The 23,818-nt window shown below is 51.5% G+C and overlaps 1 protein-coding gene across 2 annotated transcripts in view; it reads left to right on the plus strand.

Moving 5' to 3' along the window:
• Window positions 1-23,818, plus strand: part of Stxbp1 (syntaxin binding protein 1) — a 62,494-nt gene that overhangs the window by 29,645 nt on the left and 9,031 nt on the right. For both annotated transcript variants that reach the window (XM_015990969.3, XM_006998039.4), the window contains exons 4-17: window positions 284-360; window positions 1,425-1,503; window positions 2,520-2,623; window positions 4,641-4,789; window positions 7,560-7,644; window positions 8,425-8,555; window positions 10,948-11,055; window positions 12,470-12,530; window positions 13,543-13,608; window positions 14,168-14,248; window positions 16,624-16,762; window positions 17,457-17,566; window positions 19,854-19,955; window positions 22,434-22,519. In XM_015990969.3, the coding sequence (XP_015846455.1) occupies window positions 284-360; window positions 1,425-1,503; window positions 2,520-2,623; window positions 4,641-4,789; window positions 7,560-7,644; window positions 8,425-8,555; window positions 10,948-11,055; window positions 12,470-12,530; window positions 13,543-13,608; window positions 14,168-14,248; window positions 16,624-16,762; window positions 17,457-17,566; window positions 19,854-19,955; window positions 22,434-22,519 (1,378 nt within the window). The remainder of the gene's footprint in view (window positions 1-283; window positions 361-1,424; window positions 1,504-2,519; window positions 2,624-4,640; window positions 4,790-7,559; window positions 7,645-8,424; window positions 8,556-10,947; window positions 11,056-12,469; window positions 12,531-13,542; window positions 13,609-14,167; window positions 14,249-16,623; window positions 16,763-17,456; window positions 17,567-19,853; window positions 19,956-22,433; window positions 22,520-23,818) is intronic.

Here is a 23,818-nt window from a genome sequence, read left to right on the forward strand (position 1 = left end):
TTGTTGACAGACAAACATCATTTAGACGAGAAGGGGCGGAGTCCGCCCTCGGCAAGAGTGCAGCCTTTCTCAGAAGAGGTCAGAGGACCTTAGCTGGGTGGGGAGGGTCGCCCATGGTGAGATTTCAGAGTTTCTGACATCTCGGGTGAAGTGAGGCAGTGGCCTTCATCTCCAGGGAACGCGGTGCTTAAGGAAGGGGGAGGGCTCTCTGTAGACGGTCACCTGTGCTGGCCTGAGGGCCTGGCCAGATTGCTCCGGTTTCCTTACTCACTGTCTTGTCTAGTTGTGGAGGACATCAACAAGCGCAGAGAGCCGCTCCCCAGCCTGGAGGCCGTGTACCTCATCACCCCGTCCGAGAAGGTAAATCCCCCATGTGTCCAGCTCAGACTGAGACTTTGGCTTAGGCTGTGTGGCACAGAGCACCTGACGTTTCTAGGTTAAGCATGCACTTAACACGCTGCTGTTCAAGCATCGGTCAGAGGTGGGCAGGGTGTGGCCTCGGGCGGAGAGGAGTGGGTTAAGCCTTAGGAAACGCAGCAGCAGTACCGAGTGGGAAGCCCGGGCTGGCACCCGAACCCCGCCACCAGCACCTGGAGAGCTCCCTCATGCTCCAGGTTCTTCAGCTCCAGGCTTTGGGGTTTTATGTTCTCAGGGTTTATTTCTTCAGTATCCGGCTAGTGCTCAAATTTGTCCACCTTGGTTCAGATCTAATCCATACAAGGACCATATCCCTCCTTTTGGCCGATGGTTTGGGTTGGGTGTTTTTGTTTGGTTGGTTGGTTTTTTGTTTTGTTTTCTGTCAGCTTGACACAAGGAACTTCAGCTGAGAGAACGCCCCCACCAGGTGGCCTGCAGGCCAGTCCGCAGGGCACTTTCGTGATTAATGAGTGCTGTGAGAGGCCAGCCCAGAGTGGGCGGTGCTGCTCTAGGCCAGGTGGTCCTGGGTAATGTGTGTTTTCAAAAGCAGGCTGGACGAGAGACTGAGGCAGCCATGCGCCCGCCCTGACTTCCTTCCCTCAGGGATGCACTGTGATCTGGAAGTGGAAGCTGGAACCAAGCCTTTCCTTCCCAACTTGCTTTTGGTCGTGGTGTTTTAGCACGGCAAAGGAACCCTAAAGTTGGGCTCTTTATATTTAAAAAATGCCCCTAGTTTTCACTTTCAGAAACTGGCTTTTGGTAAGTTTCTGTAGCTAAACTGCCAGAACATCAACATGAATCTTCTGGAAGGTTCTGAACAGTTTTGTGGTGTGTTCTCAGTGGCACTGTCATTCTGGAATAGTCCTACCTTTAAGTGCGTACAGCCTTGTTATGACAGACAAGTGTGGGGTCACAGGTCAGAAACCTTGCTGTAATGCAGGGAGCCTGAACTAGATTGGTCAGTCAGATTCTAAAACTGAGTGGAATGCTTTTTGTTCCGTTCACAGTCTGTCCACTCTCTCATCAGTGACTTTAAGGACCCACCAACTGCTAAATACCGGGCCGCCCATGTGTTCTTCACAGACTGTGAGTACCTTGTGGGCTGCTCTCGCTGGCCCGGGTTAGCATTTCCTCATAGCTCCACTGAGCCCAGCCCGCAGGGCAGCAGCAGAAGTGTGTTGCACTGTAGTTATCCGGTCTTCTCCCTTGAGAAGATGAGCGATGTCTCTCTCTCACACACACACACACACACACACTACCAAAAGGTCTTCTCCCTTGAGAAGATGAACGATGTGAGACACACACACACACACACACACACACACACACACACACACACACACACACACACACTACCAAAAGGCAGTTTTTCTGATGAGCCCACCACACTCCTCCGGGGACAAAGGGCTTCCTGCTGAGAAGTTTTCCTTGGCACTTCTTTAAACAGCCCTGCTGATGTCTCTCTAGCCTGGGGGCCGTTTGCATCGGGTCTTCAGACCATGACAGTTCCAACCATTTGCCCCAGGGTTGGTTTTCTGACTTGGTGCAGGTTTGTGTATGGGTCAGCTGTTAGGAGCCGAGTAGCCAGAGGATAAAGTGGCAGAGTTCCCCAGATCCTGCCCCTCGGGAGAACCCCACAGGCCACCCTGAGAATACAGCAAGGGAGATGACAGGAGAATCAGGGAGACGTCCTGGGGCCATCAGTCAGTGAGATCCCCCTGCACCACACCGTCCCTCTGGTCTGGAGGGCATCATGCCCACCAGGGCCATAGCTGGTGCTCTCTGTGCCCGCATCTTCTCCTCATAAGCACGCCAGCCGTGGGCCTTCCTCCCTCGCCCTTTCTTGATGGCTTCTGTTCCCCTGCCCTTGGGATCGGCACCCAGATTTTGTTAGCTCTCGTATCTGGCTGCTGTTTGCTGTGTCCGGGGCCCCCGCAGGTAGTTTCCGTTTCTTCTCTACCTCAAGGTGCTGGGATCTTGAGGATGGGAGAGCTTCCTGGGTGCCTCTTTGAAAGTCTGAGTAAAGTGAAGGGCGCAGTGACGTCTCGGCTGTTGGCCGAGCAGCAGATGGACGGAAGCCCTGTCTTTTGTCATTCTTACAGCATGTCCAGACGCCCTGTTTAACGAGCTGGTGAAATCCCGAGCAGCCAAAGTCATCAAGACGCTGACGGAGATCAACATTGCATTTCTGCCCTATGAGTCCCAGGTGCGTCTGTTCCCTCGTTACCCATCCATCGGGAGGGGAGGGTCACATTCTGGTCACCGAGGGATGGTCTGTGCAGTGTTTATTTAAGGGAAGTGGTCTGCCATGCATCGGTCCAGCACCGGAGCTCAGTCACCTGATGCCGCCTCTTTATTGGTCACTGTGCCCCTTGTGTGTGTCACCATGGATCACTGCTCGCCCCTATTCACTGACTGCTTGAATAACCCAAAGTAGCCGATCCCAAAAGAGGGAAGAGGAGGAGGGGAGAGAGCAGGCCCCCATCTGCTGCAAAGGAGTCTGTTTTTATTGGCATTAACCCCAGCTTGTCATGTGCTGAGAGAACAGATGGTCACCTCCGTCATCAGCTGTTAGCACTTCACTCCCCGAAGGTCCCCACAGCAAAGTCCTCCCCGTGGGGGTGGGGAAGCAAAGCTTTTAGGTCCACAGAGGTAAAGCTAACTGGGAGAATCTGTACAATTTATTTGAGTATTGTTAGGACTTGTCCAAAGGTTCTCTCCTGGCAAAAGGAATCAGAAGCCACAGAATTTGTATTCATTCTGTAGTGATGAGAAATGTCTACTGGATCTTTATGGATCAGCTGCTAAAACTGTAGAGTAGCCTATTGTTAGGTACAGGGGCCAGGGGTGCTGCTCAGGGCACAGTGTTTGCATAGAGTGCATGAAGCCTTGAGCTGGATTTTTATAAACTGAGTGTGGTGGAACAGGTCTGTGTTCCTAGCACTCGGGAGGTGGATGGAGGCAGAAGGATCTGGAATTCAATGTTATCCTGAATTATATAACAAGTTTGAGGTGAGCCAGGGCTACATGAGACCCTGTCAGAGAGAGAGAGACAGAGAGACAGAGAGACAGAGAATGCACAGGCGCACACAGGAAGAGTCAGAGCTGGCTCTTTGCCTGTTTCCTGCTGGAGAGCTGTATATATTTACTTCCTTCCCTTCGAACCCCACCATCACGGAATTAAACAGAATCCAGCTTTAGCACACACAGCATATTATATTTCAGAAAACATGAGAAATAGTAAGTTTTAAAAATCACTTTTTGCCAGGTATAGTGGCCCATACCTTTAATCCCAGAACTCAGGAGGCAGAGGCAGGTGGATCTTTTGAGTTTGAGGCCCCCCTAGTCTATAGAGTGAGTTTCAGGACAGCCAGGACTGCATAGAGAGACCCTGCCTCAAAGTAAATAAATAAAATCACTTTTTAAGGTAAACAGTCTTCATCCCTGTAATCCCAGCATGTGGGATTCTGAGGTAGGAGAAGTACCTCAAATCCAAGACCAGCCAGAACTAAGTAGTGAGTTCCAGGTCAGCCTGAACTACAGAGGAAGGCTCAGTCTCAATAATCGTGATGATGATAGGTAGTTTACACAAGTGAGAACTTGAGAGAATCCTGATAGCTGGTACACGCCATCTTGAAGAGAATTCTAACTTCCACAGCCCTTCACCGAAAGGGGTGGGAGGAGGCAGTGCTTAGAGCAGTTTGCTGAAGACAGGCTATTATTAAACCTATAAAAAGCTCCCTTATTTGCCCACAGTTGTGGTACAATCTCTAGCTCATCCTTTGTTTGTTAGAAGCAAACTCAAACTGGCCTATGAACCCTTGCACTGACCTTCCCCGACATTGCTCATCGGCGCCCCAGGTGCACACACCCTGAGATCCTTGGCTTCCCCCTTCCCTCACGGAAGTCTTCTGCTGGCTAGAAACAGCCCAGCTCCTTGAAACCCTTCCCAGAGAGCCTCCTCCATGAGTCCAGACAGCCTCCCCTTCGAGCTGTCCAGGGCACTCTGCCTGCTTTGTCCTTAGCTATTTATCAAGTCCTCGACTTCATACAGTTTACTTTTCGTTGTGTCTACTGTCCGTTATGTGTCAGACTCCCTGGGAGCAGGGATGTTTTGGTCACTAATAGTGGGGTGCCTAGCACTGGGATAAACAAAAGCAGGTGCAGGGTGCTCCCCCAGTTCACCGCTAGGACTGAGAGCCCCTGCGTGGATTTACTCCTAGGTGTATTCCCTGGACTCTGCTGACTCTTTCCAAAGCTTCTACAGCCCTCACAAGGCTCAGATGAAGAATCCAATCCTGGAGCGCCTGGCAGAGCAGATTGCAACCCTGTGTGCCACCCTAAAGGAATACCCAGCCGTGCGGTATCGGGGGTAAGGCAGCATGATGACTGGGCAAATACCTGAGTTCAATCCCTGGGCCCCAGGAAAGCTGGAAGGAGAAACCAAGCCCACAAAGTCGTCTTCAGATGCGCACACATGTGCCATGTTTACACGCCCCCATACACATATCACAAAATGATAAGAAACTTCTTTCAATTATTTTAACTTTTAGCACATCCAGAAAAGAACATATGTATATTTAGTTATTGAATAATCAGAATATAAACCCCTATGCCACTGCAATAATTTCCTAGTTTTTAATCTCTCTGAAATGTTTTCAAACCAACATCATCTTTGCAGAGGCTTTGTGAAGTGGAATACGAAGTCAGGCATGGTCGGGCACATCTGTAACTTTGACACTCGGGTGACTGAGGCGGAAAGATCAGGAGTTCAAGGTTGCTTTCATCTACACAGCAAGTTTGAGCCCAGCCTGGACTACATAAGACCCTGATTCAAAATTGAGAGGGGGGGGGCAGTGAATAATTCTCTAAAGGTCACAGTCTTTGGGGATATAGATATATCCATGTATATGCACATGTATACATACATAAGTTTTGTTTTTGAGACAGGGTTTCTCTGCAAAGCCCTGGCTGTCTTAGAACTCACTATGTAGAACAGGCTGTTCTCAAACTTGGAGATGCACCTGCCTCTGTCTCCCTATATGCTGAGATTAAAGGTGTGCACTGCCACTACCCAGCCAGTCTTTGCATCTTTAAAAAAGATTTAGTACTGGGTGTGGTATGCACATCTTTAATTCCAGTACTTGGGAAGCAGAGGCAGGTGGATTCCTGAGTTTGATGCCAGCCTGGTCTACAGAGTGAGTTCCAGGATAGCTAGGGATACACAGAGAAACTCTGTCTCGAAAAACCAAAATATAGTGGGCTGGGAATTAAACTTGGGTCCTCTGGAGTATTCCTAACCTCTGAGCCATCTCTATAGTCCCCAGTCCTTGGGTTTTTTGAAGTCATTGACGCTTGCTGTGCGCTGAGTGCTGGGGACTTAAAGCTGAAGACTCAGTTCCACCCTCAGATGCTCAGAGGATGTGGAGGCCAAGTAATGATGGATGCTGGGATGTGTGAAGGAAGCGCTCGCCAAGGCCCTGGGAAGGCAGTGCCTTCAGGCAGCAGGCATCCAGAGTGGGCAGAGGCCCCTGCAGCCTAGGACAGGGTAGGGCTGTAGAGAGAGTATGTGGCAGGTCTCAGGAGTGGCTTCAGATTGCAGTAGATGGATAAGAAAGGGTGAGGGCATTTGCGTCGGCACTTGGCTCTTGCTGCTGGTGTGAGCAAAGACTTTGGGGAAGCAGAGGGTGAGTGGAGTCTGGCATGGTAGCCATGTAGGACAGGTTTAACTTCGTGAGACCTCCTGAGGGCTGGGGACGGGAGCAAATCAGAGATTGTGGAGAAGATGAACCCAGCAGGAGTCAGGCCAGGAGAAGCAGAAGGGGGCAGTGTGGTGGTATTGTGTCCCCCAATATGTTGTGCACCCTAATAAACTTATCTGGGGTCAGAGGACAGAACAGCCAATAGATAGACATAGAGGCCAGAAAATGGTGGCACACAGGCCTTTAATCCTATCACTTGGGAGGCAGAGATCCATTTGGATCTCTGTGAGTTCAAGGCCACACTGGAAACAGCCAGCATGGTGACTCACGCCTTTAATCCCAGGAAGTGATGGCAGAAAGCAGAAGGGTATTTAAGTTTTCACAAACCAGGAACTAGAGCTGGTTAAGCTTTCAGGCTTTTGAGCAGCACAGTTCAGCTGAGTTCCATTCAGAAGAGGACTCAGGCTTCCAGTCTGAGGAAACAGGATCAGCTGAGAAATTGGCAAGGTGAGGTGGCTGTGGCTGGTTCTGCTTCTCTGATCTTTCAGTGTTGACTCCAGTACCTGGCTCCAGGTTTGTTTTTATTAATAAGACCTTCTAAGATTGGTGCTACAGGGCAGTGAAGCCAGGTCACCAAATGCAGAGCAGAAGGCCTGGGCTTGAGTGATGACAGCTGTGGGCAGAAAGGATGGACTGTGGTCTCAGGAGCAAGGGCCCTGTGCAGCTGGGGCCCAGCAGGTACAGGCAGTGGCCGCCAGTGCATGGCCCTGAGCTGAGCGGTTCTGAGGGCCGTGTGCTGAGCCTGCCCTTATTTCCTGATCTGCTGAGGCTTGAGACCTGTAGCTGCTCTGGCTCCTGGCTTTCCTCATTGCTGGTATTCTCTGACAAAAAAAAAAAAAAATGGTACAAGGTAATAAAGGGGCTGTGTCCATCTTCCTGACACAGTAGTGGGAACTGGAGCTGGGAACAGAGCTGCAGTGGCACTGAGGCTGGCGAAGGTGTAGATTGCAGCCATATCCTCTAGGAGGCAAGGGGGGCTGAATGGAGGAGAGATTATTTCTGCTTCCACTTAGGCTAGAAGGAGGAACAGGAGAAATCATTCACAGGCTAGACACTAAGCTGAGCATTTGATTTTTCCTTTTAAACTACATATGTAGCATATTGGTTTGTTTGTTTATTCTTGAGGCAGGGTCTTACTATGTAGTCCAGGCTGACCTTAAACTTGTGGTGGCTGTCCTTCCTGAGCCTCCCAAGTGTCGGGGTTGTAAGCATGTGCTGCCATGCCTCACATACGTGGGGACATTCTTACGGTAAAAATCCTAATATACAATGCCCCCACCTCTCCTTTCCGTCCTGCACTGCCCGGCGTCCTGCCTGGAGGCACTTGGCACGTGACTTGAATCACAGGTGGCTCACCGTCTGTCTTTCTCCTTTGGTCAGGGAATACAAGGACAATGCCTTGCTGGCTCAGCTGATCCAGGACAAGCTGGACGCCTATAAAGCTGACGACCCGACAATGGGGGAGGTGAGCCTGGCCTTGGACAACAAGGCTCTCACTCTGAGTAAACAGTGTTGAGTGGCAGGCCGTGGGCCAGCCTGGCCCTGCAGCTCACTGAGCATGTGTGAGGGCTGCTTTCCCTACACCGTGAAGTGCCCCGTGCCTCTGGGCCAGGCTGGTGCAGAGACATGCAGAATGGCTAGGGTGCCCAGCTTGTCCTCTTTGCTAGGGCTCCCCGCTTCAGCCCTGAGCGTCCAGGGGACTCCCCAGTAGCAAACGGCAAGGACAGCAAGTTGACATTGGTGCCGGCTCCTCTGCTGTGCAGTGCACCCCAGTCTTGTTCCCTGGTGTTCACACGCACTCCACGTGTGCACGGCTCTCTGCACTTTTAACACACAAGGTGTGTGGAACCAGCACTGCCATTGAGACGTGGAGCTGGGGGCTCGGGCACAGCTCAGTGGCAGAGCGGTGCTTACTTAGCGTGTGTGAGACCCTCGCTGATTCCCGCGACACAGAACTCGTGCACTAGGGCTGTGGACTGTAGTGAACCCCAGGGTTGGGCGCCCGGTTAGTCACCGTTTGTAATGAACTGGTGCTCTGTTGCATGCTCTCCCTCGGGCCCAGCCATAGCTTCAGGGCTGTGTCAGAGGCCCTTAGTAAATGGGCACATCCCCCGGAGTAGCTGGTGCTCTTGGCAGCAGGCACAGCACCAGAGCTCAATTCTGCCCCCCTGGAGCAAAGCGGTCCCGCTAGTTGGAGTAACTCAGGTTGTTGTGTGGCTTTTGAAGTGTCTCGGTTTCCTGCCAGGGCCCCGACAAGGCACGGTCCCAGCTCCTGATCCTGGACCGCGGCTTCGACCCCAGCTCTCCTGTACTTCATGAACTGACCTTCCAGGCCATGAGTTACGATCTGCTGCCTATCGAGAACGACGTTTACAAGTAAGTCTGAAGTGAAGGGGCTGCGGACGACAGGACTCCTCCTGACCAAGGAAACGGATGTGTTTGTGGTTTTTACTTTTCTATTTCTGTATATGTGTGCATGTCATGTATGATATGCACGTTTGTGGGGGGTGTGTGTGTGTGTGTGTGTGTGTGTGTAAGGGCAGGCCCATAATTGATATTGGATGTCATGTTTGATCGCTTTCTACCTTATTAAGGCAAGGTCTTGAACTGGACCTGGAGCTTGCCAATTTCGGCTAGTCTATCTTGCCAGTTTACCCCAGGACCCCCTGTCTCTGCCACCCACTTCTGGGATTGCAGATGACTGCTGTCCCTGCCCCACATTTGTGTGGGCTCTGGGCGTCTGAATTCTTGTCCCCACACTTCCGTGCCAAGCTCTTTATCCACTGAGCCATTTCTCTAGCTGGAAAAAGAATTTTTTTTGGAGGGGGGCTGTTTTGAGATAGAGTTTCTCCGTCTAGTTTTTTGTTTTGTTTTGTTTTGTTTGTTTTTTGGTTTTTTGGTTTTTCGAGACAGGGTTTCTCTGTGTGGCTTTGCACCTTTCCTGGGACTCACTTGGTAGCCCAAGTTGGCCTCGAACTCACAGAGATCCGCCTGGCTCTGCCTCCCGAGTGCTGGGATTAAAGGTGTGCACCACCACCACCTGGCAAGAATGTTTTTAATATTAGGAAAAGTATGTGCATTGATACAGTTTCTTAGATAAGCCTATGAGGTTTTCTGTGCGTTTCCCCAATCCATTCAGCATTTCTAGGTGCTTGCTGACAGGACAGGAACAGTTTCATAGCTCACATCAGTTCATAGCTTCTTAGATGTGCTGGTTTTATGTGTGTCTTATTCGGAATTGAAAGTTAATTACAGATCACAAAATACAATTGTGATAAAATATTTCAGCAGGGTATTTAACTGACCATTCTGTGCAGGGGAGCTGCTTTCTTCCTTATAGAAATATTACCTGCCTGTAACTTCAGCACTTAGGAGCCCGAGACAGGAAGGTCCTGAGTTTGAGGCCAATCTGGACAACTTAGTGTGAGAGCCTGTCTCAAAACAAAGAGTGGCCTTAAAATGAACATTCTGAGGCTTGGAGAGATGGCTCAGTGGTTAAGAGCACTGGCTGCTCTTCCAGAGGTCCTGAGTTCAATTCCCAGCACCCACATGGCAGCTAACAACTGTCTGTAACTCCAGTTCCAGGGGATCTGACACCCTTTCCTGGCCTCCAAGGCCACCAGGCATGCACATGATGCATGGACCTAAATACAGGCAAAACACAATCATAAAATAAATAAACAAAATTATGATTCTAGGGCTGGAGAGATGGTTCAGTGGTTAGAGCCCTTGCTTCTCTTGCAGAGGACAGGGTTCAGTTCCCAGCACCCACAGAGAGACTTAAAACTGTCTATAATTCCAGTCCCAGGGGAACTGACACCTTCCTCTGGTCTTTGTGGGCCCCAGGCACACACATCACACACGTGGTACACATACATACAGACAGACAGACAGACAGGCAAACACTCATACACATAGAAAATAAATACATCTTGTTAAAAAAATGAAGTTTCACTGGGTGTGGTGTTGCATGCCTTTAATCTAGCATTTGGGAGGCAGGTGGATCTTTGTGAGTTCAAGACCAGCCTGGTACATAAGCAAGTTCCAGGTTGGCCAGGACTACATGGAGGCACCTTGTCTCCATTAATTAATTAATTTAATTACTAATTTAAAATGAATATTCTAAAAATATTTTAGCCCTTCTTTCAGCCCTTCTCCCTTTTGGTTCCCGGGATTCTTGCCTCCTCTGGCCATTCATGACTCCATGTGTCATGGGCCTATATGCCGTGGACCCATCACAGAAGCTGCTGGAAGCTTTTTAGGCACCGTGCATTTCCCAGAGAGGGGCAGACAGATGTGGAGTCTTTCTGTCCTGTGTAACTGGATTCACTTTAACTGCCACAGGCCGCGCCCTCCTCCCAGCCAGCTCTGAGGAGTCAAAGCAGGACTCCCAGGGTGTTGGCTTTGAGCAGAGCCTTTCTCTTTGCCCAGGGAACTGCCCACTTGGTCCTGCCCAGATGACCTGGCCAGCCTGTCAGGTGGTCAGTGGTGTTATGAGCCATGCCTAGAATCACCTGGCAGCTGAGAACACAGGTGTTATCCTTAGGAACCAAAGGCGACATCTGGGTGTGGAGGTGCATACCTGTGACCCTGTGACCCAGCACTGGGAGGGGCCGGCAGGAGCACCAAGAGGCCTGTCTTAGCTACTTAAGGAGTCTGAAGCTGGCCTGGGACACAGGAAGTCATGTCTCAGAAAACCAACAAAGCATCCAGAGGGGGCCAGGAGGCACCGTGGGAACCCAGGCCACCCAGGTCTTCTCTCCTGCAGATATGAGACCAGCGGCATTGGAGAGGCGCGGGTGAAGGAGGTGCTTCTGGATGAGGATGACGACCTGTGGATCGCGCTGCGTCACAAGCACATTGCAGAGGTGTCCCAGTAAGAACGCTGCTGCACCTTCCCCAGGGTGGGCCCTTAACCCTGGGCAGGAAGTGACCACACGCACCCAGCAATGTAGGGCGTGAGCTCATCCCCTTGGCAGAGTTGACGACAGGCTGCCGAAACTGGCAGGTCCCCCGTTCCTTGAATGTGTGCTGCTTCTCCGACTTGACCACCTGAAGAAGCCCACAGCTCAGGACAGTTGCCCGAAGGACTCTGGGAAAGCCTTGGTGGCACTCTCAGAGGAGTGCTTCATAAACACAGAGCAGAGCGTTAAAGCAGTCCGCCCCACTGTGCATCCACTGAGCTGCCAGGCAGGCTTCTGCTGGCTCCTCAAGCGACTGCTTATGTCCTCCGACTGAGCTGCCATTGATAAAAGAGCTTCCTGATGTTTCCTGTGTGTAAACGCAGAGGGCAGGGATGGCAGCTCCCTGTTTAGAAAGGCACACTCTGTCTCCTTCAGTTGGAGTGTCTTCATAAAATTCACCAGGAAAAGTGAGAAAGCTTTGCACCCTTCGGTGGTTCTGTTTAGGGAAGTGATTGCCAAAACTTTTTCATCACTCAGCCTTAAGAAATCCTGATCCGATGGGTGGCAGTGGCATGCGCGCCTTTAATCCCAGCACTCAGGAGGCAGAGGCAGGCAGATCTCTGTGAGTTCGAGGCCAGCCTGGTCTACAGAGTAAGATCCAAGACAGGCACCAAAACTACACAGAGAAACCTCGTCTTGAATAACAAGAGAGAGAGAGAGAGAGAGAGAGAGAGAGAGAGAGAGAGAGAGAGAGAGAGAGAGAGAGAAATCCTGATCCATAGGCAAGGGTGTAGCTCAGAGGCAGAGCCTTTTCCTGCTGTTGACAAGGCCCTGGGTTCCACTCCCAGCTCCACAAAAATAGTGTTTTAGTAGGGGGTGATTTTTCTTGTTGTTTTTCAAGACAGGGTCTCTCTGCGTAGCCCTGGCTGTCCTAGAACTCACTCTGTAGACTAGGCTGGCCTCGAACTCAGAGATCCTTCTGCCTCTGCTGGGATTAAAGATATGCACCACCATGCCCAATATTGGGGAGGAAATCCTGACCCACATTTCTTGTCATTAAATTTATTCATGAATAAGTCATATACTACATATATTTGTATTTTCCAAACACAAAACATGAATGCTTCAGTTGTGTGCACTTGGAAAAGAAGACAGTAAACACAGTGGGCGTCCAGCACTGTCCCTGCCCCTGAGCCATCCCACACACCTGCTCTGGAGACCCGGGTTTAGCGGGCCAGTGAGAACAGCAAGGGTCCTTCCCTTTAAACTCATTCCTCAGTGGGAAGAGGATAGCCACCCAGTCCCAGGAGGGCTACGTGTGACCCCAGTGGCCTCTGCAGAGCCCTGGGCACTGTGTTGAATGCGGTTGCCTCCTCCATTTTGCAGGGAGGTCACCCGGTCTCTGAAGGACTTTTCCTCTAGCAAGAGAATGAATACTGGAGAGAAGGTAAGCCCAAAGTCCTGGGGTCAGTAAGTCATGCCGGTGCCCGGACACCCTGAGGGTGTCTTCTCTGTGTCCCGTTAGGAGTGGATGGGCCATATTTCTCCTTCACTGAATGCCTGCTTTGTTTTTGATTTAAGAGTCCTATCTGAAAACAAAACACTGAGCTCTGGCGTGGGGGCTTGGCTCAGTGACAGAGTGCTTGTTCAGTATCACACACCAGTCCTGTCTTCCAGGGTCTGTGGACAGAGCTTCCTCCTACCTGGAGGGTTAAGAGTTCCCATTGATGAGCATAGCTGATCTTAAGTCAGAAGAATCACGAGTGTTTTCCTGTGGTGGACTTAGAATTCATAACCTCACCTACTGAGATCACCCTGGCTCTGGCCTCTTTTCACTCGTTAGAAACATCATGTCCAGTCAGATGTAGTGGCTTTTGATCCCAGCCAAGATGCTCTGCAGGTCAGGTCCCTTGCTGCCGAGCCTGACAACCCGAGTTCAGTTCCTGGAACCCACGTGTCAGAAGGAGAAAACCGACTCTGCAAGCTGTCCCGAGACTTCTATGATTGTGCTTGTGTTCATGCATGTGTACTTGCATACACACTAATTAATTAAATTATAACTTAAATGGCTGGAGAGATCGCTCAGTGGTTACTCACTTATGGCTCCTGAGCTAAGTTCAGTTCCCAGAACCCACACCGGCTCACAGCTGCCTCTAACTCCAGATCCAGGGGATACCATGCCTTCTTCTGGCCTCCACTGACGCCTGAACCCAAATGTGCACAAACCCACACACAGACATGGAATTATATAAATCTTTTAAGCATATGTAATAAAAATATAATTTAAAAATTTTACAGCTAAACGTCAGGGTTTAATTCTCTGCCTGGCAACAGTTGTGACATTTGGATCAATACATTTGAGTCCTTGAGTGGACACTTGTGGTGTGGCTGCTGTCCTGTGCCCTCCAGCTTCACAAGGCTTCATTAGGTCTAGTGACACTGTGCTTCCTTCCTCATAGACCACCATGCGGGACCTGTCCCAGATGTTGAAGAAAATGCCCCAGTACCAGAAGGAGCTCAGCAAGGTACGGGGACCCCACCCAGACTGACTCGGGGTAGCCAAGCTGCAGACCCCAGGCGATGCATGGAAATCTGCAGATTTTAGGTTCCGTTTTTATTAGGAAAGGGAGACAGAAGAAAGGCAGAAATCCTGTTTCCTGTCACTTTCCTCTCTCCTCTCATCTTTCTCCTTTTTTCTCCCTTGCTGTTGACTGGAGGCCTCGATGCCTCACCACACAGGCCTTAGCCAGTCAGTACTGGCTGTCCTCACACAGTGCTAGGGGAGAGAGGGTCAGGGCTTCGGTGTCCTGGTCATAAAGGTGGAACAGTGTCACTTACCTGCACATGTTTACCAGGTGTTCCATCCGTCCCATGTTCAAGGAGTTGTTTGTGAAGGGAGATGTGCCTCATGCCACTCCACCCTCCTAAAAGACCTCTCCTTCCTCTGCTGTAGGCTGTGGTTTGCCCCACCCCCTCAAGAACATATTGTCTTTTGTAGCCACTGGCATCGGAGTCCCTAGTGAGGGCACTCAGTGTCCCTCGACCCAGTGGCTGGGCCTCTACTGAGTCTTGTGTTTCTCCTAGTACTCCACTCACCTGCACCTTGCTGAAGACTGCATGAAGCATTACCAAGGCACCGTAGACAAGCTCTGCCGCGTGGAGCAGGTAGGCCTGTCTTCCTCTCCTTCTGCAGGGCACAACTGCTCTGCCTAGTCACCCCACTCAATTTTAACCTCTGACCTTGGACCTCTTGCAGAATCATAGGATCTAGAGAAGGGAGAGCCTATGACCCCGGCTGTCTCAGCTCTGGAGCGGGTTTGGCTCCGCTCTGACGGGTAGGGCCTAGAAGGATCTGGAGTGCTGTGCCATTTGGAGTTTGCATGCCTAGCTCTTTCCAAAGGCTCTGTTTTCCCTGGAATGGCAGAAGACAGCCCTGAGGAGTTGTGAGCCTGGCCGGGCCGGCTGCTGTTTGTGTTTTCATGTGGTCTGGTCCCGCTATGACCAGACTGGCTCTGGAGCCCCGGATGTCACTGCTGCAGCAGGGCATGAGTCCTCCCCACCTTGCCAACCCCAGGCCGGGGACTGTTTAGACTGACTTCTGCCATCACTGGTGTCTCTAGAGCCCTCTGCGTCCTGTTCCCTGTTGGCTAACTCACACCACCAAGGCCAGATGCGTGGGGGCAGAGCTGTGGGGCAGCTGTTTTGTTGTGGATTTCAACCCCCTTGGGTAGCGGTCTTGGAATCAGACCCAGGGCCTCACATCGACTGAGCAGCCCCTCTGTCAGCTTCTAAGGAAGGAAGGAGAGACGCTGAAAGATTGGAAGTGCCAGACTTGGTGGCACAGGCCCGTCACCACAGCTGCCTAGGAGGCTGAGCGAGGAGGACCACAGGTTTCCGGGCAGCGTGAACAGCTTAGTGAGACCCCATCACACACACCCCACCCCCATCCAAGCCACTCTGAGGCCTTAGTTGAAAGTCTCCTTTTACAGAAAAACATCAGCTCATGCTTTTTAGTGTGGAGTGGAGATCTTCCCCTTTGGCTTGCTGTGAGGGCACAGGGTAGGGTGCACACTCTGTCCAGTAGTGTTGCCTGGGTTAGAAGGGAAGTAGTTCTCCCCTCTGAAAGTGCACCCATTTAGTGGACAATCTCCACAAACACACATCCTCTCCCCAAGAGCTCAGCCATTGAGAAAGCAAGTTCTGTCTAGTCAGTAAGAAGTGAGTTCAGCCAGGGCTACACAAAGAAACCCTATCTTGAAAAACAAAACATAAAAAAAAAAAAGCAAATTCAGATTAACTTTGGAAACACAATTCTTTTTAAACACTAAAGATATTAAGAAGTAATATTAAGAAGCTGGTTATAGTGGTGCATACCTGTAATCCCAGCACTTGGGAGACAGAGGCAGGCAGATGTCTGTGAGCTTGAAGCTGGCCTGGTCTACATATGTTCTAGGACCAGAGCTATAAAGTGAGGCCTTGTCTCTAAAAACAAAACAAACAAAAAGATTGAATTAGTTGCGTTTCCGTGAGCTTAGAGAATATGCTCTGGAGCTGGCAGAGCGGCTCAGCAGATAAACGTGCCTGCTGCCAAGCCTGACAGCCCGAGTTTAATCCCTGGAACCTACGTGACGGAAGGAAAACCAGCTTCACGAGTCGTCCTCTGACCTCCGTGTGTATCATGGCACTTACACTAACATGATGAGAGCATGCATGTTTTAATGAGGCTGGGTGTGGTGGCTCACACTTTTAATCCCAGTATTCAGGAGGGAGAGGCAGGAGGATTTCTGAGTTCAAGGCCAGCCTGGGCTACATAGTATGAGTATGTCCCAGGGCAGCCAGCATTGCATGGCGAGACACTGTCTTAAAAAAAAACCTGGGCAGGGTGCTAGTTTCTTCCTACTGAGCACGTCCTCTGCAGCTGGGGAGAGGCCGGGAGAGGAGGCCTGCCTTCCTCAGACCATGGCTGAATGTGAAATCACCATTTGTGTAAACTCCTGGGGTCTTGAGAGGAAGAGGAACACCCCCACCCACTCCCACCCCGCACCGGGGGCAACACTGCTCTCCACTCCGGCAGTGCCCGTTCCAGTCTTTCCGTGTGTTTCCCGTCATCCTCCGTCCCCCCAGCGTTGGGAGTCCGCTCTTGTTTCTCCTTACCCTTGGAAAGCTACAGGAAGACTAAGACCAGAGGGGACACTGCTAACTCAGTGTGCCCTTCCGTGCCAGGAGAGTCAGGGTGGAAGGAACCGAGCCAGGCAGCGGCCCCTTGAGACGCCCGAGTTTGCATGGGTGGGGAACAAACCCTAAGTCCCTCAGCGGGTCGTGTGTCTGTCAGGTACGGGTTCCCGGCATTCCCTGCAGGGAACAGCACACCTCTGCTGTGTGGCCAGATACCATGCCTGACGTTGTGCATGGTCACCCTGGGATGCTGTCAGCCCATCGCCGGGGGAGACTTAGGCATTCATAGATCGTGAGTTTTCTGAGAGTCACCCCCTGTCTAGACTGTCACCAGAAATAGGGCCAGCAAGGTGTGTTTTCTGCAGGACCTGGCGATGGGCACAGATGCCGAGGGGGAGAAAATCAAGGACCCCATGAGAGCCATTGTCCCCATCCTGCTGGATGCGAACGTCAGCACTTACGACAAAATCCGCATCATCCTTCTCTACATCTTCCTGAAGAATGGTAGGAGCCGTGAGGAAGAGGAGCAGAGGGAGAGAACAGTGCAGATGCCAGTCGGGCAGCCCTGGGAGGGGAGCACGGGAGGCCGAGGGGCTCCTCCTGCGGGAGCTGCAGTGGGGCCAGCTTAGATGCGCCACAGGCCGAGCCTGCTCAGCAGCCTGGGTGACTAGAGGCAGGTGGCACAGACAGAGCCATCTGACTTCTCCTGACAGTTGGCCAGCACTCAGCCTGCCAGATGTTTCCAGGTGGCTTGTCATTAGTAATTGAGACCTTGCAACAACAGTATTTGGCCTGTAATCCTTTGGGAGGTAGAGGCAGGGGCATCAGGAGTTCAAGGCCAATCTTAGCTACAAAAGTAAGTTTAAGGCCAGCCTAGACTGCATGAGACGCTATATCAAACAAACAAACAGTTTTCACCCATGTCATTGTACAAAAAGATGGGTACTGAGATTTTCTTGTCTAATGTGACTTTGGCACAGGGTGAGAACAGGGAAGGACCACTGGGAAGAGGGTAGAAACAGACTGGGAGGGACGTCCCCATGGTCACCACAGGGTGGCTAGAGAAGAGTGGAAGCTTATGTTGACCCCACCTCAGATGTGGTGGAACTCTGAGGAGGAAAAGGGAAGCCATTGGCTCTGATAATGAGGGTGGGAACGGCGGGGGTTAGGTGTGGTGACCAGGAGTCTTGTTTTTCAGGCATCACTGAGGAAAACTTAAACAAACTCATCCAGCATGCCCAGATCCCCCCGGAGGACAGTGAGATCATCACCAACATGGCTCACCTCGGTGTGCCCATCGTCACAGACGTAAGGGCCAGTGTACAGGCAGGGAGATTGCGGGAGGGTGGCGTATTGTATCCTCTCTACATTCATGATTGACAGCCCCTATGATGTACCACCCTCAGCATCCAGAAAGGGAAGAGAAGGGAAGGGGAGGGGGCAGGTGGAGTTTTCCTGTGCTGGGGGCCACTCGCAAATAACCCCTCAGTTATAAGTCTTAATATTAATTATAAGTGCTCGACCAATGGCTCAGGCTTCTTACTAGCTAGCTCTTTTATTTTATTTTATTTTTCCGAGACAGGGTTTCTCAGTGTAGCTGAGTGCTTTACTAGCTAACTCTTACATTTAAATTAACCCGTAACTCTTACCTATGCTCTGCCACGTGGCTTGGTCCCTTTTCTCAGTACATCGTGCCCATCTTGCTTCTTCTGCATCTGCTGGTGCTTCTGACTCCGCCCTTCTCCTTCCAAAGTCTCAGTTTGGCTCTCCCACTAACCTTATCCTGTTCAGCTATCCGCCAGTCTGCTTCTTTATTAAACCAGCCACAGTGACATATATTCACACAGTGTGCAGGAATATTCCACAGGAGGGAAAAGAGGAGAGACAGAATCAGAGAGGAGGACAGAAAGGACAATGAACCAGAATTCAAAGTCAGGAACTAGACATGGATCCAGGAGTCACGTGGTCTCGAAAGCCGAGCCATCTCTGAACTCATCCGAAATAGGCCACTCCAGTTTCCCGTCAGCTCGGCATGACCTTGCCTTTGGACACATCAGGCTCCGCACCTCCCGTAAGGGGGGCAGCACCACACTGTCAGGCGGGCCCTTTTGCTCACTCTGGCTTTGGCAGTGGGGTGACAGAGAGTGACATCAGGCAGACAGTTCAGAAGGTCAGTGTGCTGTGAGAAAGTGGGCAGGCCCTCTGTTTCGGATAGCCACTTGAACCCCACATGGAGGAGCCCCCCTGTGTGCCCCCTCCTGGAGGCAGACAGCCCATGGAGCAGAGCTGGCATAAACAACGGGGATCTTCAAGAGGGATAGGGCTCCATTGACCTTACCAGTGACCTGCAGCTGGCCGGGTTTGGTGTCTTTAGAACTTGGGTCGCAAAGGCTTAAAATAGTGGAACTGATTCACCTAGAACAAAAAACATAAGCAAAAACTTAAGTCATACCCAACAAGTGTTCTCCTTAATAGACAGCAATTTTTTTGTTTATTTTTCAAGACAGGGTTTCTCTGTGTAGCTCTGGCTGTCCTGGAACTCACTCTGTAGACCAGGCTGGCCTCAAACTCACAGAGATCCACCTACCTCTGCCTCCTGAGTGCTGGGATTAAAGACATAACATACACCATTACTAAACTAGCAAATTCTTTTTAACTTCCTTTTTTTTTTTTTTTTGAGACAGAGTCTCACTTTGTAACCTGGGGCTGGTCTTGAACTTATGATAATACTTTTGCTTCAGCCTCCTAAGCGCTGGGATTACAGCTGTGAGTCACCATGCCAATGTGAAGTTTTTTGGTTTTTTTCATAACAGCATTTATATATTTAAGCTCCTGTTTTAGTCACCATTCTATTGTGGTGAAGAGACATCAGGATCAAGGCAACTCATAAAAGAAAGCATTTAAGTGGGGGCTTGCTTCCAGTTTCAGAGACTTAGTCCTTTATCATCGTAGCAGGGACCAGGGCGGCAGGCATGCCTGGTTCTGGAGAAGTAGCTGATCCACAGACTGGGTTACAGAGGCTGGGTGTGGCGTGGACTTCTGAAACCTCAAAGCCCATCCCCGGCACATACCCACTTCCTCCAACAAGGCCATAACTGGTAATCCTTCTAATCCCCTCAAATAGTGACGCTCCCTGGTAACCACGCATTCAAATACATGAGCCTATGGGGACCTTCTGATTCAACCACCATAGCCCCTCCCCCATTTGGCATTTTTATGACTAAAGACCCATACTTTAGAGCTGGGCGTGGTGGCGCACTCCTTTAATCCCAGCACTTGGGAGGCAGAGGCAGGCGGATCTCTTGAGTTCGAGGTCAGGTCTGCAAAGTGAGTTCCAGGACAGCCAGGGCTGTTTCACAAAGAGACCAGTCTCAATAAACAAAATATCAACAACAAAAAAGAAACAGAACCATAATTTCCCAAGTCTCCCTTGTTTTCAGAGTTTCCTAAAGAGGTACATTTTGAGGGCTGCATTGGGCAGAACCTCTCCCCATTACTCATTGCCAATGCTAATTCTGAAGAGGGACCCTGGGAGAATTTCTAGAGGTCATTGAGACCCAGGTGGGGAGCTGACCTGACGTGTGCTTGCATTCAGTCCACACTGCGCCGCAGAAGCAAGCCGGAGCGGAAAGAGCGCATCAGTGAGCAGACCTACCAGCTCTCACGATGGACCCCGATCATTAAGGACATCATGGAGGTCAGTTTGGGGTATGGCAGCAGAAGACAGGACTGCTGTTAAGGTGGTCTAGGTTCCAGCACCCCTGTTCTTGGGTAGCAGTGACATCCTATGATTTAGTTCCTTGTAGAACCTCTGGGGCTCATGAACAACCATGAGACTGTGTCTTAGTCGGGTTACTATTGCTGTGATGAAACATGGTGACTGCCGGGCGGTGGTGGTGATGCCTGTAATCCCAGCACTCAGGAGGAAGAGGCAGGCAGATCTCTGTGAGCTGGAGGCCAGCCTGGTCTACAGAATGAGTTCCAGGATAGCCAGGGATGTTACATAGAGAAACCCTGTCTTTACAAAAACAAAAACAAAAAACCCGCCATGACCAAAAGTAACTTGGCAAGGAAGGGGTTTATTTTGCTTATGCGCCATTGCTGTTCATCATCAACGGCCGTCAGGGCAGGAACTCAAGCAGGGCAGGAACCTGGAGGCAGGAGCTGATGCAGAAGCCATAGAGGGGTGCTGCTTACTGGCTTGTTCCCCATGGCTTGCTCAACCTGCTTTCTTATAGAACCCAGGACCACCAGCCCAGGGATGGCATCATCACCCACAAAAATCTGTCCCCTCCTACATCAATCACTAATTTAAGAAAATGCCCTCCCGGCTTGCCTACAACCTGATCTTAAGGAGGCATTTTCTCAATTACGGTTCCCTCCTCTCCTGTCAAGTAAAACTCACTGGGAAAGACGGGCACACGGTGGCCTCAAGATCCATTTGCCCACTGTTCCAGTCTCAGGGTTAGAGTCCCATGCTGTATAAGAGCCTCTGGTGCAACACCCAGAAGAGCTGGGCTCAGGTCAGCATGCCAAGTTCAGATGAGGAGCACGCACAGTCTCTCCTAGGGGACATGGTCCTTCTCCATCACACCTCAGGCAGCTTCCGAAAGGCCTCACCAGGAGGCCACAGCCTGCCTACCTTCCCCCATCCTGCATTCCAGAGCTCTCCCATGTCAGCAGACAGCCCTGGGCTCTGTGCCTCAAACTGGCCCCTTGGCATATCCTTGTCCTTATCTCCATGCCCCGAGTCCTGCTTCTTCAGTCCACAAGGTCTCACATTGTCTCTATGGCAACCTCACATGTCTGACTCTCTAGCATCACAGAGTGATTGCATTCTGAATCCCCAGACTCTGGTCAGCAATGCTATTTACATATATCCCTGCTGCCCAGTTTGAGGCTATCTTTTGTTTTTGAAATTAGGTCTTGAGCCCAGGCTGGCCTTGAACTTCTGATCTCCCTGCTTTATCCCTGAAGTGCAGGATTAAAGGCATACACCACTATGTCTAGTTTATGCAGTACTGGGATCAACCTGGGGCTTCAGCATGCTAGACTGAAGTAGTCTACCAACTGAGGCACATCTCCTGGGGTCATTTTTCTTCTCCTTTCTTTTCTTTTTCTCTTTTTCTTTTGATTTTGTTTCCCTGTGAAGCTCCAGCTATCCTGGAACTCACTATGGCAGTCAGGCTGGTTTGAACTCAGAGATTCTGAGTTCTTCTGCCTCTTGAGTGCTGGGACTTAACCCACTCTGGGGTCCTCTTCTGATGGGATGATTCTGTCACCTTGCGTCCTGTGTCCACGGCACAGAGCTCACACCAAGCTGTGGCACCACGAGGCAGTGGCAGAGCGGCTGCTCTGTGGTGTGACTCCCACCCCTCAGCATCGCAGCAGGAGCCCTGCAGAGTCCTCCACCGGGAGGCCTTCAAGGCTGGGGGAGTCGGCTCAGCTTCTGCACTTGATAGGCAAACAAAGCAGGAGTCTAGAGAACAGGGCCTTGCCACCTATCCCCCAGTCAGCCAGGAATTATGTGCTAGAAGTGTATTTATGGAGGGTGAGTCAGGGTCCTATTTTTAAAACCTACAAACCAAAAGGATAGGTGGCTAGGAAACACCCAGGCACCAGTTGCCTGTCTCTGGTGTTGGGACTGAGGAGGCAGCCCTCTGGGGTGATGCTCCTGTTTCTCTTCCCTCCTCCCGCTCTCTAAGGAGGCCTGTGTGGGCTCATCAGTTCCCAAGAGGAGTATGGGTTTCCAAGTGGCAGGAGATAGCTGGAATCCACCCACCAGACAATTGGCTCCTCGACAGACTGCAGGAGCGGCTCTCCCCAGACCCACTGGTCACCAGGCTGACAGCGCATGTCAGGAATTGAGTGGACAGAGTACAAGGTGGTTAACCTCAGTGGCTCACACAGTGGAGCACATTGCAGACATGAGGAGGATGAGTGCTTTGTATGTTGGACAGTCAGGGTAACCAGCAGGGCCAGGCAGTCGGGCAGCCTGCTGTGGGCCAGGTGCCATGTCCGGCCTGTGCCATGCCCCTGGCCTGTGCCGGGGCCCGGCCTGTGCACAGCACCCCTGGAAGAGCGTCTGCTGCAGGTGTGGTCATTGCTGACTTTCTCATCACATCCTCGAGCTTTGTCAGCCTCTTCTAGATGGTGACCCCTGTCTTCTCTCTAGGACACTATTGAAGACAAACTGGATACAAAGCACTACCCGTACATCTCCACCCGCTCCTCCGCCTCCTTCAGCACCACTGCTGTCAGGTGGGTAGATACAGGGAAAGCGTCTGTGTGACCTGGCTCTGAATGGCATGTACCATCAGGACTTCCCACATCACCCATCATGGTCAGAGGAGGCCCGGGTTCACAGCAGGCCGTACGGTCCCTTGGGCTCCCAGCCCCTCAAGAACTCACCCCCTTCCTTCTTCCCTCATGCACCCTGTCTGCCTCAGCCACACCTTGCTCATCCTTGAACATGCCAGGCCTGCTGCCTTCACCCTGCCCCTGCGCACACTGCCTGCAGCCAGATAAACTACACAGCCCCTTTAATCCGTGGGCCTTTGGTTTTCCTCTTTGACCTTCCCTAAGCACCTGTGTGAGCAGGAAACCCCAGTGTCGACAGCAGTTCCGTTCATGCAGCCTAGCGTGGACGGTGGCTCCGAGAACTGGAGGCTGAGCCTTGAGCCTGGAGAGCGGCCAGAGGCTGCAGGGACGACCATCAGCTGTGGTCCCCAGGGTTGACACTCCTTCACCCCTTGGTTTGTTTTGTTTGGGGATGTTTGTTTGTTTGTTTGAGACAGGTGTAGCCCTGGCTCTGTAGCCCAGGCTGGCCTTGAACTCACTGAGATCCACCTGTCTCTGCCTCCCAAGGCTGGGATTAAAGGTGTGCGCTACCATGACCAGCAACTCTAGAGTTTCTCTGGTGTGTCCCTGCTGTTCTTCTTTCTGTTTTCTCCCTGGCCTCTGGGCCTGGGCCAGACCTCTGCAGTGTTTCCTGTGGCACTGGCATCTCCTCTGATGGCAGTAAAGGACAAAAGCCATTGCCGAATGTGGAGTCAACTCCAGCCTCCAAGTGCTGCCCTCCCTAGGCTGGCTGGACAGGGAAAAGGCCGACAGGCCCGGGTGCTTCCAGGGCTGCTGTGAGGGAGGGGCAGGGCCGAGCATTCTGGTGTCAGAGGGGACTTGCTTCTTCCCTTTAGTTTCCAGTTTTCTCAGCCCTCACCTCTGCTCTGTCAGAGTCCAGGTCTTTACTGAGGAAGTCCAGGGGCAGAGGGTAGCCTGCTAGTGAAGAGCCATGCTCCTCCCTGGGAAAGCCTGAGCAGTGCTCTGTGGCCCTGGTCTGTCCCATGGCATTCAACAATCCCCATCCCGCTAGACTCGACTTCTTGGAGGGCAAGTACTCTCTTTCCCTGGAGACACAGCACCAGGAAGCCTGGCCCACACGAGGCCTCTTTAGCACATTTGCTTGTCATCAGTCTGCCAACCTGATGCAGCCTTCTGCCTCTCCATACTGCGGAGTGCTGCAGAGTCCCAGGCAAGCTCAGGACCAGGCTTGATCTGAAA

This window comes from Peromyscus maniculatus, chromosome 4, assembly GCF_049852395.1.
Source record: "Peromyscus maniculatus bairdii isolate BWxNUB_F1_BW_parent chromosome 4, HU_Pman_BW_mat_3.1, whole genome shotgun sequence".
NCBI classification, from domain to species: Eukaryota; Metazoa; Chordata; class Mammalia; order Rodentia; family Cricetidae; genus Peromyscus; species Peromyscus maniculatus.